The sequence below is a fragment of the Acanthopagrus latus genome, chromosome 1, assembly GCF_904848185.1.
Source record: "Acanthopagrus latus isolate v.2019 chromosome 1, fAcaLat1.1, whole genome shotgun sequence".
Lineage (NCBI taxonomy): Eukaryota > Metazoa > Chordata > Actinopteri > Spariformes > Sparidae > Acanthopagrus > Acanthopagrus latus.
The window spans coordinates 32,051,830-32,071,160 of NC_051039.1; the positions used below are offsets into that span (position 1 = coordinate 32,051,830).

Consider the following 19,331-nt stretch of genomic DNA (forward strand, 5'->3'; position numbering starts at 1 on the left):
CCCAGTGTATTTCACTCAGGCTGTATTTTCAGGATGTTGTCATGCAGTTCTGTTGAATCTAAATGTGTGTGTGTTGCAATCCTTAGATCTCATCAAAGTGCCTTGATCATATACACTTTTGTTATTTAACCTGTTTTATAACAAAGGTTTTATATCATGGAAGGTTTTATTTTGTGCATTTGACATTTCATTTTATCATATTTGTAATCATAAAATATAGCTTTTTATTCACAAAATCGTATCACATTTAGCTGTTTCCATACAGGTTTTCCATTTTTAATGCAAATATTATCCAAGAAATATCTTTATAGAAAGCTAAAGCTATAGATAGAAGCAGAGATAGGACTCGAGACAAGCCCAGATAGTCAGAGTGAAGAGAGAGAGAGCAATGTTAAAACAGGGACTTCCCTGAGCCTCCATCATCTGCAGGGAGGGAAAAAAAAACACTCTCACACACACAGCCTCCCACATACACACACACACACGCACACTGTGCTCAGAGCTAGCAAGGGGCTTTATTCAGCTTCACACTAAAAAGAGACAAAGGGACTGTAACCTGCCACAATGGAGGAAAACATGGATGAATCGCAAAGCCAGAAAGGTAGGACAGAAGAGCAATTTGTTAATTTTTATCTTTCATCAGCTGTGCCATCTGCCATTGTTCTGTTCATCCATCCCTCTCGGTATCATGGGATTCCTTTGTGTGTGTTGTGGGCAGAGAGAAAGAAGACAGCATTCATGTCCTGCAGAAAATACAAGGAACAGATTTTGTGTATATGTTTATTTTCAACATTCTGTTGCAAAATTCACATAAATGGTTTCTCTTATTGATATTATTTAACAGATGAAAAGGAAAGATAGGCTGTGATTAAATAAGACATCTATATGTCTGCTTTTGATAAAACCACAGATTATGCAACTCTATTTTGTTGGGTGTTTTGATGAATGGATGCATAAATGAGCAGATCGTTTGTGATAGGGATGGGAGGAGATGGCAGACACAGGAGGGTCGGTGTTGTTTTGGGGGCTGGATGGACAGATGGATGGACAGATGCATGGATGGCTGGATGGATGGAAGAGGTGGGAGTGGCAGGGGAGAAGAAAGGGGTAGAAGAGGGTGAGGGAAGGAGGGAGCATGGGGCAAAACCTTGCAATAAAGACTAAAAATCAGAGGGAGGAGTGATAAGTGGAGCAGTGATTGATGCGTCCATTGGGGTTTTCTTTGTTAGCCTCTTTTGTTGATGCTTCACGCTTGTCTGAACGCCTTTTCCTCTCCTCTCTCCCTGGCTCTCTGCATGTCTCCCTTTTTTCTGCTGTGTGTCACTCCCTACCCTTTCCCTCCATTTTCTCTCTGTCATTGGCCCTCTCACTTTCTGGGTTTTTTTCTTCTGTCATTCTGACTCAGTGTATTTCAAAATGGATTTTCTGGGTCTGTCAGTCCGTCCCATTTCCTCTGCAGGTGTCTGTCTCCTGTCTCGCTCTTTTTTTTTTTGTCTCTCTCCCAAACCCTCTATTTGGACACATCTCTCGCTCACCTCCATCTCACTGTGCCCGTTCACTCCCTCTATTCTTCCTCTTTTTAAATTTTATTTCTCCATCCATCAGTTGATCATTCCTAATATAGCACATTCGATTTTAATCAAAGGTAATCTCTTGTTCTGTGTTTTATTTTTACATAGCATATTCATGATTTTCATCGCATCATCCCATATTGTTGTTGTTGTCAGGGGTAAAAAAATGGGCGTGTCCATTTTCTTCATCACACCTTCAGTCTGTAATCAGACGTGAGTGGTGCTGCCCACAAAGATTCACAAATCAACACAATGATGGAAGTGTTTTTCATAAAAAATAAACTGTGACTTGAATTTTTCATCGTATTAATGTTTATTAACACTGTATCTATGGTAACACTGTCAAGAAATTGTCTTCTGTTGTGTGATAGGCAGATTTATATGTTTTTTCGGGAAGGAACCTGTTTAGCCAATCATAAAGCTAAATGGGGGGTATCATCCCCCCTAGCTTTCACCCCCCCCCCCCCCCCCACTCCTTCTGTTCATCCATTCAACTAGTTCTCATCCCACATCCATGTCATTCTTTCCATCATCATTGCTTTCTTTTATACACTCTTGTATAATTTAGCTGTCACTGGCCTCCCCCTCTCTCTGCCTCTTCTCAAAGTGTTCATAAATGGGATGCACATAGCTGACAAAATTCAGGTGTGTGGGATGACAAATAGCAGGACAGGTGAGAATGAGAGATACAGGAAACTAAACATACAGGAAACAGGGCAGAGAGAGTGAATTATGCAGGACAGCTGTTTCAGACATGAAGACATGGATCTGTATGAGGTGGCAGGACTTAATTTCTAATTATTAAATACCTTTCATTTTTATAGGGTTAGTATTGATGATAATCTTTTCAATATATGGATGCATTTTCAGTTTGTTTGTTTGTATGTCTGAGGTCTGGGAAGGTCATAAATGAGTGTAACTGAAGGTTTGATTTGGAAAGCTTGTTGCAGAAAGTGAGAGCAATTTACTGCACTTCAGAAAATGCTAACATTTTAGAGTATCTGACTGTTTTGTTGCTTATTTTGTTGACCACTGGCTGAAGAGATGACTAACACAGATGACCAAAGGTGTGCTGCAGGCTTTCATCATCAAAAATATAAAAAAAAAACATTTGAATTTAGGATCCTCAATTCAGGTTACAGGGTACAAATTATACAGCTGGCAGTCTCGCCTAAGCACAATTTATAAAATGTGTTTAAATATATTATGTTGAATTTACCAGTGAAAAAAAAAAAGAAATTTGCAGCGCAATTAGAATAAAAACTTATTCTAGCTAGAGTGTTGCAACATAATCTAGACTTGATAGACTTCTCCACAATTTTGCTGAAATTAGTCATCAAAGCTTGAATAAAAGTGCATTTCACATGCTTTAAAGTTAACAATTATTGCCCAAATGCTGTGAAAATTGTTCTTGATATTTTGGTACACTCTGAATACTTATTGTGAGGCAGTATATCACTTTCACCTTCATGTTAGTCTGAAATAACATAATATAAACATAAACTTAATGATGTTAGCACGTTTCAATAGATAGATGGTAAAAAAAAATGACTTAAACATTTCCACAGAGAATTTACACTTCCTACAGCTCTTTCTGCATAAACAAATTCAGAGTCCACTTTAAAACCATAGGCCATCTTTAAAGATGGGAAAAATTACAGGAGGATCAGTGAGTTTGCTGAAATTGGCAAATTATTAACAGTGAGGGTGAAAAGTTACCCTCTGGATTAGTATCACAGCACAGGTAATGTTGAAATCATCCCCACCTCCCCATAGAGATATTAAAGCAGGCTTTACAGGGGCTTTGGTCTTTACTTTTACTTCTCAAAACACAAATATTGATAGAATTCCATGGTAAGTAGGATTGTGATCCTATTACTCATCAGCTGCATCATCTTAGTATATACGCATCTCGAATGTGAGTTATCCTCAGGGATCCGAAAAGTTTCATGTTCTCTAATCTAAACTGAGGGCGAGTGTGAAAGATTTGAATGTGAAATTGTGACAGAGACACAATGAGAGGTTTTAATCTGTTTCTCCTGTAGCAGGTCATCACGCTGGAGACTTAGCACTGCTTTTACAGATTCACCAAGTGTGTTTCATTAAAACATTGCAGTTAAAGTCTCCATCATCTATAGCAAAACAGATATGACTCTATCACACAGGACTCCTCCTGCCTGATGGGGTTCTTCAGGAGTTGCTGCCATACAGAAAAATGTCATTTTATGTAACTAATTTACCTTTATTGTATTTATTGTATTACCTTTATTGTATTTACCTAATTACATATTTTTTACCTAATTAGAACATATGAAAAACTGGGGTGACAGGGTCATGGGCACTGGTGATAAAATACTAGGTGAATTGACAATTACTGGAAAAATATTCTTTCTTTGTGGAGGGAATTTCTCTCTTTTGCAGGACCTACTTCCATACAGTATGGAATGGGTCTGATACTGAGCACAGTGGAGGGTCTGATTATGGGTCCATGGAGGTATATCATTTGGGTCTCACTTAAAGTAGAAAGATACCAAAATAAAAATACTCCAATACCCAGATTACAAGCAAAAACCTTGAACCCCATCTTTGGTTTGTGTCCTGTATTTGTTTAATCTGTGTGTTAATCAGGCTTGAGTTTGCAGCTTTCACTTCTTTAGAGACTGTCTTTTGTCCAAAGTGCACCTCATAACTTATGCTTCTTATTTAGTTATTGTTATATTTTTCTTCAGTCCAACAGGAAACATAAAACATATCACTTCATGTGTATTGAAGATGATTCTCTGGAAATCCCTGCTTGTTTTAGGGTGTTTCACTGAGAAAATAGTTTATATGAACTGGACAGAGATTAAGACTGGTCTGTGCTTGACATGGATCAAGGTATAACTGATATGGCCACTTCCTAAACCTGCAGAAGCAGCAATAATTACTTGCCCTGGCCACCTGGAAAATTACATTTTAATTTATTGTGAAAGTCAGTGTCATACAGCTGAAAGTGGACCATGTGTATCTGCCTCGTCCATTTCATTATTATGATCACTAATAGAAAGGAACTTAATGGAGAGAGGAATAAGTCAATAAAAATTGACTTAGCAGGCCCACAGTGGGTGAGAGAGAGAGTGAGAGAGGGGAGAGCAGGGGAGGAGGGGAGAAATGGTTACTGGAGAGGGAGTGAAACAGTGGAGGAAGGGAAGCCATTCAGTCGGAGGGTTCTGCTTTTAAGGGCAATTTCATTACCGTCCACAAATGAAAACCAGCTCAACACAAGGTCCATTCTGCTGCCTGTGAGTGTATTGCATGTACACACAGTGAGCAGCTGCATTCTTATCCATAGTGGGCGGACGAGGTTAACTCAAACCCTGATTTGGATATATTATTACTCTCCTAGTGGTAGGTCTGTGCAACCAGCTCTCTAATTCAGATAGCACCAGTTTCTGGGCATACTGCCATGTATTCTTGTACCAACATCAACCCAGAATTTCCACTTGCACTTGTATACTTGTAAAAAGGAATGGAATGAGCAAATTGCTGGGAAATTTATGAAGCATATTCACACAATCCAGAGAACAAACATCTCCTATACCGAATGTTCTGTGGTACCACTAGGTCAGAGTGTCATATTGGTTCATAAAATATCCCAAATCTGATGAGCAGATTAATATTTAATGTGCCACATTTTTGTGCTTGACCGCAAACAGACTAGCATAATGAAAGCTAGGTTCATATGGAAACAATCTTGATACACATGGTGTCAAATAGTGATTGCATTGTGCAGTCACATTTAGATCATAATGATACATGAAACCAAAACGAATAACAAAAATGAATAAAACTCTAACTCCTCTTATAATTATTCATTAGTGCGCAGAATGACCACTACTTCATAATGATAACATCAAGGTGTAGTTTAGCTCTGACAAATTACTCACTCCATTTCCTGAAATGAAAGTCAGCTCATAAACATTTAATGTTAACAAGATTGGAAACATTTTGTGGAAATGTCAATTTGGTACGTAGCAAGATGCAAGACGCAATCAAATGTGAACTAACAGTGGTTTGATGTAAACTGCCCACATTTTATTCTGGCGACCCGGCTATTCAGATAGACCATGTATAGATAGACATTTAGATAAATACTGACTGTGCATTATCAACAAATGAGCTTGCTTGCACTGTGTCTTAACTAAGTGTTAGGGTCAGAAAATCCTCCCATATCACTGTAAAGTCACCAAGGCTGCTGTCATAGAGTCCTGGCAGTGTTTCCAGTTTTTACAGTCTGTGGAGCTGCTCCAACTTTAGTCTTTGCATGACATCATCACTACAGTCTGTTTAACAGAGGGAGGGAGTGGTACAGATTCTCCATTTGCACAATTACAATAAAGATAAAGAAAGAAGGCTTGTTTCTTCCTTGCTGGAAATGGAAAATGTCATTTCCATTTTGACAAATTAAGTGAGCACTCTGTTGCCTTTTGTTGTTGTGTCATAGATGTGACAAGAATCCCGCTTGTAACATAATGTGACAATTTCACTGCATTTATTTTTGTTGTACTTACCTGAATTTTGAGGTAAATTCCTATGCTTCGTCTCATAATGCTGTTTCAAATTGGAAATCTTCATCACAGCTATATTCTCCTGGCAAATTAAGCACATGGGCACTTGTGCTGGTCGGAGAATGTTTCGTTTTCTTTCCGCTTAATCTGTGAGGGTCGCGGGATGTTGCCATTTCCCCCTAAGGGGCTGCGGGGCTTACTGGGGCCAAATCCAGTTTCATACAATGGGCATAGGCCAGAGTTCATGCTGGATGAGTTGCCAGCTCATCGCAGGACCCTTACTGATGGCATCTGCACATCAGGAGCAACTTTGGGGTTCAGTATTTTGCTCAAGGATACTTCGACATGTAGCTCAATTCCGCCCAGGGGAGCCGGGATTCGATCTTGTGATCACCAGTTCACCAGCTCTACCCACTGAGCTACAGCCGCCCCTGGTTGGTGAAACATGAGTAGTATATGACCATTCCAATAGTGTGACCTTTCACAACATGATCTGTTAAATTATGTCATAATCTCTGGTGTTTACAGCCTTCCTGGGTTCTGTCTGCCTGTCTGAAAGACATCCATCACTGAAATGTGATTAGTCTCACTGGGGCTTCCCTCTCCTGCATTCTCTTTTATTGCTGCAATGAATCCTCTTTCTCATGATTACCATAACTCTTGATAAGTTTGCTGTAGCAGACATCATTCCTACATATTTCACAGTTACTGATGTGTTCAGAAACAGAAAAGGACCAAATAACTGCGTTTCTTACATTTTTTTTGGCATTGTCAGTGCTGTAACCCGATGACAGCTAATTTCCTCTGTGACAGACGGGTGAACATTGAGGGTGGCTGTGATGCATGGGCTTTCAGGATTCATATGAGACAATGGTCTGTTCACTGACAAACAACAAAAGTTGAGAGGGCCTTCGAGATAATGCAGCAGTTGAAACAGAAACAGAAGTATTTTAGTAAAAAGCTTTCACATGCATCAGTACCAAATGCGTAGTATTTGTATAGCTAAGTACTGATTCTGAATTATTGACCTGCTCTTCTCTTATGCCAACATTAATGATGGCAATACACATTTTTGTCTAATCCTCTCATCTTTTAATGTTACACCTTTAAGTTTCTCTAGGTTCAGTTTTCTATTATATGTCATCACAGCACTATTCTAATGCTCCATTCTGATTTAGGCCCAAAAAACATTTGGTTAGGGTTAGGAACAGATCATGGAATGGCGAAAAAGTGCCTGTGTTTGGTTGCCCCAAACATGCCTGGAGATATCCTGACTTCCTTCGAAAACACTTTTTTTGTTGTTGTTGCCACAAACACAGCTAGAAATGTCTAAGACTGGTTAAAAACATCTGGTTTTGTGGCCACCAACATGGCTGGAGATGTCCCAACTGCATCAGATACATATTTTTTTTTGAGCCAATATCTGTGTTTTGTTGCAGCTGGAAGGTATCCAGTGGTATAGTGCTTAGAAATGTTGAAATGCAGTCTTGAGCTGTGGTCACTTGTTTGGCCGCCTCCTGGCCTGTCACTCCATCTCCTCATATGAACGTCAGCTCATAAACATTTAACGTTAACAAGACTGGACACATTTTGTGGAAATGTCAATTTGGTACGTAGCCTAAGACACAATCAGATGTTAACTAACAGTGGTTTGATGTAAACTGCCAACATTTTATCCTGGCGACCTGACTGTTTAGATAGACCACGTATAGATAGACATTTAGATAAATTCATCCAGTCAATCTCCAGCTACTGCATGCAAACAAAGGTGAAGAGCATACAGCAAATGATAGCAAGATAGATATCTGTTGAAAAGTTTAGTGCATTTAGCAATCTGACAATCTTTGCATGTCCAACACTCAACAGGAGCAGGTTGTTTTTTATTTTTCTCAGACAGCGATGGACAGAGAGATGGCAAGGCAAAGAGGGATTCATGGATGAACAGATAATTTGATTGGCAGCTAGGAGAATCATTTCAGGAGGCCATGCCAGCAGAGGCTACCACCATTAAGTGTGTGTGTGTGTGTGTGTGTGTGAGTGTGAGTGTGTTTGTACATATCCATATAATCCATATAGAAAAGGACATTCCATAAATCTGCCTCAGACTTGAATGAAACACCATAATCACCTTGTTTTAATCCATCCTGAAGAGAAACACCACCTGTGTATGCATGATGATGTACTGGTATCTTCAGTGTACATATATATCATAGTGTTGAACTGCATCTCACTCTAAATGGTGCAGTGGGGCTGAACTTGTCATTTTCCATTAGACCGGGGCCTTTGACTCTTGAGTGCATCTTCAGGCCCCCCTCCCTCTCTCTCTCCCTCTCTCTCTCTCCCTCTCTTTCTCTCTCCCTCTGTTGCTCTCTCGCGCTCTCTCTCTTTATATGTGCTCCTGTGTGAGACCTCTGTATGTAATCCTCTCTCAGAGCTAAGACACAGCCATCCAGACACACAGAAGCACACATACAGCAGCTATGTTGTCTGTTAGACAATCAGGCAAGACAGAGTCCATTGCTGCCTAATGAGCTCCCAGACTGTGAAAGTATGAATATGTGTTGGAGTTTGAAAAGCTGTGTGCTGTGCTGTGCTGTGTGTGTGTGTGTGTGTGTGTGTGTGTGTGTGTGTGTGTGTGTGTGTGTGTGTGTGTGTGTGTGTGCGTGTGTGTGTGTGTGTGTGTGTGTGTGCGTGTGTGTGTGTGTGTGTGTCTGTGTGTGTAAAACACAGAGCGATAAACTATAGTGATCACAAACAACATGTTCATCTCAGTGATTTGGTACAATTTAAATGTATAGATGCCACTATTAAATTCAATATCACTGTGTTATTGTGATCTAGTGGATTCATCCACTCAAATTTCAATTAAAAATCATCCTCTGGACATGATAAACCCTCTATTTTAAATGTACATTGTATAAACAATGTCACCAGAATAACAAAAACTGATATAAAGATATATAATATAATACAGAGATTATTACAATTTTTCTTTAATATAAATCACTGTATATACTTTTTTACTCTTTGTGAGGTGAAAATGCTCTTTGAATGGTCCATAATCACCAGCTATATTTCACAATTTGAGGACAGTGGGCAAGTGACAGGAAGTCACTCAAGTAAAGCAATGAAGGATACCAGACCTAGCCCTGAGAGGTAAGTCAGCAAAAAACAATAAAGCAACATTAGCACATGAGAGAACACAATTTCAGATCAGACTTGGAGAAAATTGATCACACGTTTTTATTCCCCCCCCCATATTCCTCTCAAGGATCCCTTACAGAACAATTTGCATCAGAACAGTCCATCACAGGGTGTGCACTAACTCAGTTGGTAGAGTGTGCGTCCCATGTACAGAGGCCTTGTCCTCTCTGCAGCCGCCCAGGCTTCAAGTCCGACCCCTGGCTCTTTGCTGCGTGTCTCCCCCCACCCTTTCATTGTGTTTGCTGTCATCTCAGAGCTGTCCTATTAATAAAGCCATAAAAGGCCAAAAAAATACCCCCCAAAAAAGAACAGTCCATTATGGTAAAATACATTTGGCTCTCAGCCAATGGTTCCCCCTAATTAATGTCAATTTGATAATGATTTGTCAGGACCTCAGAAGGGCATTTTATCTGAAAATGATTACTACTTACTATGATTAGAAATGTTAAGATTTTGACAAAATAAACTTTATGTTAAGCTCTGTGCTTATTTTCTTTGTATTATTACTTTGGTGGCACTTCATAAAGCCATGACTGACATATGGTTAACCTATAGTTCAATCAACTATAGTATCAACTTATCAACATATCAACATATCAACTTTAGTGAATGGCAATTTCACTGTTAATTAGATATTTTATAAACCATTTACTAAGCTAAACGGTTCACACAGCATATCATCAGGGTTACATGTATATATGGGATTATGTATATATGTGTATAATTATATTTAGAGAGAGAGCAGTCAACTCCCTTAACAGTGCTGCAGTCATTTTGAATAATAGTACAGCAAATGAATGATGCAGTTATGTATGTCTGAAAATATTTACCTTTTCTTAAACAAAGAAAACAACTACACACATAGATGATGCATACAGCCGTTTGTGTTTAGCCTGTCCCAGTTTTTACCAGGTCACTGGGTCTTTCCCGCTTTAAAAGCCCAAATATGGAAATATGACGAGGATTATAACATGGCTGAAATTCAGGGCGCACACTCACACAAACACACTGTCAGAAACACAACTGCACAGTCAGACACATGCAGATTTTTGCAGATAAGAAAATGTTTAAACACAAGCTGCATTAAACATTCTCTCAGAAACACCTTCAGACATGCTCATAACACATTTATATCACACTTTGTGCCTGTCCATCTGCCTCACAGTTGTCACACTAATGTGGCCTGAATCTCATTCTTTTTGTGCATTATGAGCTGATGAGGATAGACAATGGACATGAATTGATTCATGTTTGTATAAGGAATCAAAGGAATTGCATGTTGCATATTAGCACTAAGCATTTTATTAAATGGATTCAGTCAGTGCAAAATGGTAGCATTGTTCTGGGCATAGCAGACATTTTTATTTTTCCCTTGCCGGCTCATATATTTGGTCGAAAACACACTGAAATTGTACGTGGACACAAACTGAACCAATCATGAAGAGAACAGACTGTGTGTCCGTGCAAATGGAGATGTGAGTGTTTCTGTTGTGCGTGTGTGTTCAGCGCTGTCTGTGTCAAAATGTGCATCAGTGTGACTGTAGCGCTCAGAGCCGGGCTGTTGCCATGACAACGCTTACAGGCAAAGTGGGTCAGCAGGCTCCTGCCACACCCCTGTTGGCATGGCAACAAGGCTGGTCAATTAAACCTGAGCAGCATGATGACTCACACACAGACACACACACACACACACACACACACACACAAACCCCTTCTGTGCAACAGGGAGGTGAAGGAGGGAAGCAGCGTGTGTGATTCTCTTCATCCTTCTGTAGGATTGTCGCACTGTCGACATTTAGGCTTCAGTGAGTCGGCAAGGCTGCGTGTGTGCTCATTTTAAATCTTACGTGGGACTACATGTGGATCTTCGCAGACTCTTTATTTGAAAGCTGCTGATACATTTTCTTATTGTCCTTAGAATGATTATTAATAACTATCATCATTGGATAGCCTAGGCCCATGTGAAGCTAGTTGAGCAAGCAGCAGACATCGCAACAGGCTGCGACAGGCAGAGACACCTATCAATCTGGCAAAGAGGCTCCAAATCATTCTCTTTGAACTCTGATGTAGTTTTATGGGAAAAGAAATCTCAAAGTTATGCAAAGACATACATTAGAAGAAACTAGACCAAATCAAGATACCCTAGCTTTGTGTGGAAACTGTTACTAATTGTTAATATCGTGTTCTAAAAACATAGCTTATTTTTAATGATTCCAATACTTTTAGAATATTTTCTGAGGCAGCATCTGGAAGCATTTAGACACACAAATATCTTAAGACACATCCACAGTGATTATATCAGTCAGATGTAACCAGGTTACCACTTCAATAAACCCAGTGACCACGACTCTCCCATCACCATGTTCTCTTCTCTCCTGCATATGCATCTCTACAAGACAAATCCGGTAAACAATCCCATAATACAACAGTCAACAGAAACTGTAATTATTTGTTATGGCAGCACACCTTTTTGTGCCGTTCCAGTTGTTCTGGAGACATAATTTTAAGGTGTGTTATGCTCTGTATCTAATTCTGTTAAGATGCAATAGTGTTACCTGCCCTCCTAACATTAGATGTGTGTTCAACGGGAACAGATTGTCATGGACTCAATATGTGGCTTGTTGAAGTATTCCTGGACTAAAAGCCTTCTCCATGCACTGAGGCCTTTTCTCCTCATTATTCTAAAAGAGGAAAGATTACCTTTTTATCTGGTAGCAACTACAGCAAATCACAGTTACAAAGGCAGCCGCACAAGTGAGTCATTTTGGAATGCCTGAATTGTTGGTGCATCAGTCACAGCCACTGCACAATTATATAATATGACTGAAAGTGAAGAACTCTAGTTAATCACGTCAACACAGGAGGATGGAAAACGACAAAAAGTGATCACATGAAATCTTCAGCAGCAATTACTGGGACACACTGTGCAATTATATTATATCAATATAGGAATGGATACATCTAGATTTATTTACAAGTAGCTCACAGGTCTAATGATTATTGTTTAATTTTATTTTGTAATAATGTAAAGAGAACCTTAGATAACAGCCTGTAAATCTGTTGCAAACTGTGGATATGCCTAATTAAAACTGCACATATTTTATACCTGAGATTTAAAAAAAGAACATTACATGTTTGAGAGTTAGTTCACCCAAATGACATACATGTCTGGCAGTATCTAAACATTTAGTTCATTTTAGGTTTGATGTGATGGGGTTTTCATATTCTGCCTCCACTCTAATACAGTGTGAGTGTACAGAGTTTTGTTTGTGGTTCTCATAGCATTAAAACAAGTGTATTTTAAAAACTCAGCAGCAACATCATTTTCCCAGATGCAGCATCTCTAATCTAATATGGTTTATTTCACAGACATGCTGTTGACAGTTATTGAACAGTAGCTTTCTTGCCTGACCTCTCTGATAACTGCCCATGCTGTGATATGTATACAGCTTTATTTCCCTTGTACACAAGCTGTGCTAGCAGTTGCTCTCAGTTTCTATTCTTTAAGCTAATCTAAGATACATTTACATTGCGAAGAAGCTGGTTTTATGAGATCATCTGATCTTACAAAGCCATGTTGCCAGGCCTCAAATTCTACATTTGTGGCTGAACACACAAGCTATTATAGCAAGTTATTGTAGCATGTCTTATGTCAACAATGGGGATATATTTCACTGTAAAAAGCGCAAACGACGACAATGACAGCTTTTCATGAAGAATTTCGCTCTTCTAACTGGCTTTGGTAAAAGTCAGTTTGATTGGTTGAAGCTAGCCTAGCTTCCTTACCATCGCCGAACACAATTTTGACTGGTTTAAGGAAATGCAAACAAGTGTCTTTTATCGCCCTATAGTTTAGAATGAGAATTGGGCAGTGCTAACACAGCTCTGTGGTTCATCATATCACCTGCCAAGTATTTTTGAAAATGCCCACTTTTTCCAGACATTATCTAGGAGTTCCTTTTCAAGATGGTTCTGTGTGCTTCAGGTTTAAGCTACACACAACCTGGATGTCTCTCTGCACCGGACAGATGAAATGATGCTGGTTGTCCCCACAGCCTTATTTATATTCCGAACATCACGGTCACCATCATGTGAATATTTGCTTTCTCCATCAGCTTCATCATGCGTAACATTTTGCCAACTGCTGTAACCATCATGCTGAATGAAGCTCCTATCAGCACTACAACTCTGTTTTTTTGTGTCTTTTAAGGCTGTAAGGAATGCTGTGAGCGATGTGTGGGCAGTCTGCCCTGGGCCTCCCTCATTGCCACTATCCTCCTCTACATGGGTGTGGCCTTGTTCTGTGGGTGTGGCCATGAGGCTTTGAGCGGCACTGTCACCATCCTCCAGAACTACTTTGAAGTGATCAGAGCCCCAGGAGAAACACTGGATGTGTTCACTATGTGAGTGACTGCTTTTAAACTTTTCTTCTCAGGAGGATCAAAAGACGCACCTGAGGATTTTCACTGTTTTGCACAATATCTGTAAAATTTCTGAGTTTATTTCCAATCTCTCAAGCGTCTATTTCAGCACTTATTCAGCAACACTAATCTGCAGGAAGATTTAGGTGATTTTGTCAGAAAGCAAAAATATGTAACTTGACCACAATCCCCTCCACCTCAAATCAAATCAATTTTATTTATGTAGCCCAAAATTACAATCACATTGCCTCAATGGGCTTTACAGTCTGCACAGTGAACAACATCCTCTGTCCTTAGACCCTCGATTCAAGTGAGGAAAAACCTTCACATGCTGATGGAAAAAAAAAAGACATGAATGTGAGGTCATAAACATGTAATGTGAATGTAATATCACATACTGTACAAACATTAATGTGGTGGTTAGCCTATCACACATACTATACAAATGCAAACACATCTGTGGTTTGCAGAAATGTAAACACCAACATTTTATTCTGGTGACTAGGCTGGTCACAAATGCTTCCACCATTAAAGACATGTTATACAAAGAACAGAAAAATCACTATGTTTTCTGTTTTGGGTCAAAGGTGGAAATAAATCAAACAGGAATTAGACAAATGTGAAAATGAGTAATAGAACCATGCAAATGCTGGTAGTCCCATCCACTGCCTCCGATGCCTCCATCCCAAATCCCAGATCCCCCTGTACTCCTGATCATTGAGTCTGGTTTGTTTATGTCAATTACACATATTAATTTAGCTGAAGAAGTCAACACTTCAAGATGCAATGTAGCATAAACATACCAAATTTTCATTAATCACTGACCATATGGGTGTGTGCATGTTCACTCCACAGTATTGACATCCTCAAGTACATCATCTATGGCCTTGCAGCTGGATTCTTTGTGTTTGGAGTGCTGCTGCTGGTGGAGGGCTTTTTCACCACTGGCGCTATAAGGGATCTCTATGGAGAGTTCAAGATCACTGCCTGTGGACGCTGCCTGACTGCATTCGTAAGATCTTTGTAACCCGTACACTTAATCTTTATACTGACATTTTCATTTGTTTTGTAACACTTGAATCATTAGAGCCTTTAGCTAAGTGTTTTAGGTAGTTTACAGTAAATTATTTTGCACTCAAAGGATGAAGCTAGTTATATATTTATTCAATTTATAATATTTTTCTTATTGTCAGCAAATACCATACAAAGACCCCCCAAAAGGAGGTAGATTGTTTTCGGAAAACATGTTCCTTCATTAACATGAGCACACAATCCCACACACACCATTCTGCTGACGGAAATTCTCAAGAGAGTGCCAAATGTGAATTTATCCGCCTCTGAAAACAGTCACCAACAAACACACCATTTCTTCCTGTTCAAGTAAACTACAGTGAGCCACAGTTTTAGGTATGCCTGAAATATTTTGGTTGGAGGTGAGAGCCAGGGAAGTCCAAAAAAGCAACAGGAAATCACAGTTTTTCGTGTTTCCATGGGATGAATTATTTAATCTCCTTCAAGATGAAGTCATACCATTTTCAGGTCCTGGATAAACACAATCGGATTAATAAAAACTCAAAAAGTTACAACCCCAAAATGTATCGTTATTCATATTTCAACAATGAAAGGTTGTTTTCACACATGCAGTTCATTTGTTGAGAGATCCATATTGAGAGCAAAATTAAGAAATGTTGCTCTTGCTATTGAAGGTCCAGTGTGTAGGATTTAAGGTTATTTAAAGGCTGAAATTGAATAAAATATACATTTTCACGAGTGTCAATAACCTTTAACTGGGAATTGCTGTTTTTTGTTACTTTACATTAAAATCGATCTGTCTAGGTATTTAGGTCATTACAATCTGTGACCTCTCTACTAGATGCAACTAACTAACTAACTGCATTATTATTATTTATTATCTGAGCAGCCATGCTTCATCAGAGTGGTTACGAGTTAGTCTCATATCACCATCATGAAGCTGACAATCAAACTTGGTTTTAAGGAAATACCATGAGTAAAAGTCCAACATCTATCATTTCAAGTGATTAACATTTAACTAATGTTATTATATAATGATAAGTCTATATGCTAATATATATTTTAGATAACGTAGGGATGAAGTCAGGCAGCATTGGCACTGCCAACTGAAGGAGAGCAAACACAGTGAGAGTGATTCTGAGAAGCAGTTACTATTTTAGAACAAAGCTAAGACTGGCCCAACCCAATGTATTGGCCTAACAGAACTGTGAGCATTTATTCCCTAAAATATCAGATATTTTTCATCTGCATCGCCCAGTCTGTATGTGGCAGCTCCCGTTAGTCACGTCTGATTCATGTGGAGGAGGGAGACAGATAGAGAGATTGCGCATTATTCACATCTTTCACTCTCATCAGTGGACAGGGAAGGCTTTCTGGTGCAAGCCTCTGGAAGACAAATGTGCACACACACACACGCACACACACACACACACACACACACACACACACACACACACACACACGTACACCTTGGCCTGAGAGAGAGAGCTTAAAGGCAAAAGAGAAAAGTGCAGTGAGAGTGTAGTCAGTTGTGGAAGTGTTTTCTTTCTCAGACGATGATGGAGAGAACTGACACAATATCTTCACACCTGTGCAATGAATCACATAGATTTAATTTACAAGCACTAAGTTTTAGAAGCATTATGGGAAACAAAGGCTGCAGAGAAATGTTTGTGCATAACATGTATAAATGAGTTAACATCATGAATGCCATATATATATATATAAATGGTCAATGCTGGTCATCAGGCCTGAGCGCCTGTCAGTTAGCAGCCCTGTGACATTGACCTGACAATTCCTTGTGATTTATGAGGAGTTTTTAAGGTGTTTTAAAACACATTATCATCTTTGCCACTCATGATGTTTTGTCTCTGTTTTGCAGCTCATGTTCCTGGCCTACCTGTTCTTCCTAGTGTGGCTTGGAGTGACAGCGTTCACCAGCCTGCCAGTCTTCATGTACTTCAACGTTTGGTCTATGTGTCAGAACACCAGCGTGGTGGAGGGAGCCAACCTCTGCCTGGACCTGCGTCAGTTTGGTGTGTACAATGATAATGTGACGTATCTCTGAAATGGATGGATGGAGGTGTCAAATCTTCCCTTCTTTAATTCTTTATTCTATCATGTATCAGGTCTGCAGTATATGGGACTAATCAACAAATCCAATAATAAGATAAGCAGTAAAAAGCAAGAGACAAGACACATAAAATCTTCTCCGTTTAAAATCCACGGGGCATGTAACAGTGCAGTCAGCTAACATGTCCTTATCCTGCTCACTTCAATTCAAACACAAGGACACAACAGAGAATAGCATATATCTCACTTGGCTCTCTGAGTTCCTGCTTGGTGAACTTTGACCTGCTTTTGAACAGACCCATTTATCCACTGTGCTGCCCAGCCTGAGTGGAACCGTAAGAACTGTCCATATTGATCTATTTTCAATGATACACCAACATTATCAGTTATACAATTTGAAAGAAAATCTTTTTTTGTTTCCCTTTGGGATTTATTACAGTGGAGATGGTTTTCACACAGAAGGTTGATCAGCTTTCTAAATGCAGTCCATCCATAAATCCTATGCACTTGAGTCAGCGCCGAAGTAAGGTCCTCCTAATCCTGGAGATCTCATTTTCCTGCACAGCCTAATTATTGAAAGAACACATATTGTGTGTATCCTCCCTCTCAGTGCAGGCAAGTTAATGGCAACTCACCAAAATACCAAACTGGCACACACGATGGAAAAACCTGTGTGTGTGCGACTAATTTGCCAGGTTACCAGTAGAAAGCCTAGAGTGTACCATGTGCCACAATGAAGCCCAGGATGTTACACCTACAGAACTACTTATTCAGCTGAACTAACATGGGCCGTACTATGGTTAAAGGACAGGAGATGAGGTAGTGCATGTGTATTTTTTAGGACATGTGGGCATAAGGCCTGTGGCATGATCATGTGTTGTAGCAGTGGTATTCCAGGGATTACTCAGGCAGGCCTGTGATTTAAAGGTTAGACATGGAAAATGTGGCAATGAAAGTGAATGAATAACTGTTATCTTTGTGTCGTTGACTTTGTGTCTCTCACATTATGAAAAAAAGGATATGTTGTTTTACTTTAGTCTCTTTAGGAATCCACATTGACACATTCTGAACAAGTTAACAGAATACAAACCCTAAGACGCAGATGTGCCTTGTCTAATATAACAAAGAATGTAGCTATATACACAATTTTAATGTATGACCATACAGTTTCTGCACAAGAATTAAAGTGAAACTCTTGCCAAAATGCAACCTAGGGTCTTTTTGTCAATGTACCTGGGTCAAACCTTCACATAAAAGCATAATTACAATGAAAGCGCCACTTATAAGATTGAACGTTTTTTTGTTTTCGGGTCAAAATCATTTTCAATGGAGTGCTAGGGGCATATACTATGTTAGCATCAAAATTGCTGTTTTCAAAACACTAAGAAGGCTTGACACAACATTGAGAACATTGTTTGTGTACACAGAGTTTAATAAAAGGAATGTTATTGAACAACTCACCTTAGCAGTTGTTTTGTCCACTCGCCACCCTGCCAGTCGAGAAGTGTCAATCTCCAAATGCGATGTAAAATGGACAGTGTTTGCTCCTGTAAGGTGTGGGAGTAGATGTAAACGAACACAAAGTGGTTGAGCATGTCAAGGAGGGTGTCCTTGATGAGGGCTTGAAACAAAACAAGGGCATTAGTCAGACCAAAGCATCACCAGATATTAAAAGTGTCCCAAAAGAGTGTTTTCCACTCATCTCCTTCCTTTGCCCGGATGAGATGGTATGCATTACAGAGGTCCATTTTCAAGAGGAACCTTGCATGGCAGAGGAGTTCAAATGAGTGTTTTATCCTTATTTTGCAACAAAGAAGAATCCTGCCCCTAACAGACAAGAAGAGGGTCAGATTGCTGGGTTTGCACACAATGACTGCCAAAAATCACAAGGGTTTGGGGAACAGTACAGTGAGTGACGGTGGCTTATAGCTTGCCATAAAGTGCATTGATCATTCTGGGATTCTCAAGAACCTCAACAGGGATATTTACCTATTTTACCAAGGCTGAGTTGATGAAGCTGCCATCTGCGCTGGATCCACGAGGATGTTCAGAGGGAGCGAATCACGTGAACACTGGAGCGAGGCTGGGAAGTTGGTATGCTGAGGAAGAGCTAAAGGGGGAAGAGGTCTGGCTCACCAGTGTGCTCTTCTTCATTAGTGACCCTACTCTGTTGGTTTAGAAGGACATGAGGCTATGAGATGACCAGGTAAACCACAGTTGATGCAGAGTATGTTAAAAAAAAATGTCTTTGTTAAGTAGTGTGACTGTTGTGTGGTTTGGTTTGGATGTGTTCCTCCGAGGCAGCAGGGGGAGCTCCAGAGTAGGTAGTGGGACATTGTGTAGGTCGCTGTTCAGGTGTTGTTTGCCTAACATTATTTGTAGCCTCAGTCTGTTGTCTACACAAATAGCTAGAGAGATTAAATATTCAAGGGACTCAGAAAGGTCAACTTTGATTCAATTGAGCGCTTAGTTGGTTAACATTG

General features: G+C 39.7%; 1 protein-coding gene across 1 annotated transcript in view; it reads left to right on the forward strand.

The window, feature by feature from the left end:
* The first annotated feature begins 427 nt into the window (after window positions 1-427).
* Window positions 428-19,331, forward strand: part of LOC119023235 (neuronal membrane glycoprotein M6-a-like) — a 28,897-nt gene continuing 9,993 nt past the window's right edge. The window contains exons 1-4 of the mRNA XM_037105014.1: window positions 428-601; window positions 13,533-13,725; window positions 14,599-14,755; window positions 16,658-16,811. Of these exons, the coding sequence (XP_036960909.1) occupies window positions 565-601; window positions 13,533-13,725; window positions 14,599-14,755; window positions 16,658-16,811 (541 nt within the window). The 5' untranslated portion in view covers window positions 428-564. The remainder of the gene's footprint in view (window positions 602-13,532; window positions 13,726-14,598; window positions 14,756-16,657; window positions 16,812-19,331) is intronic.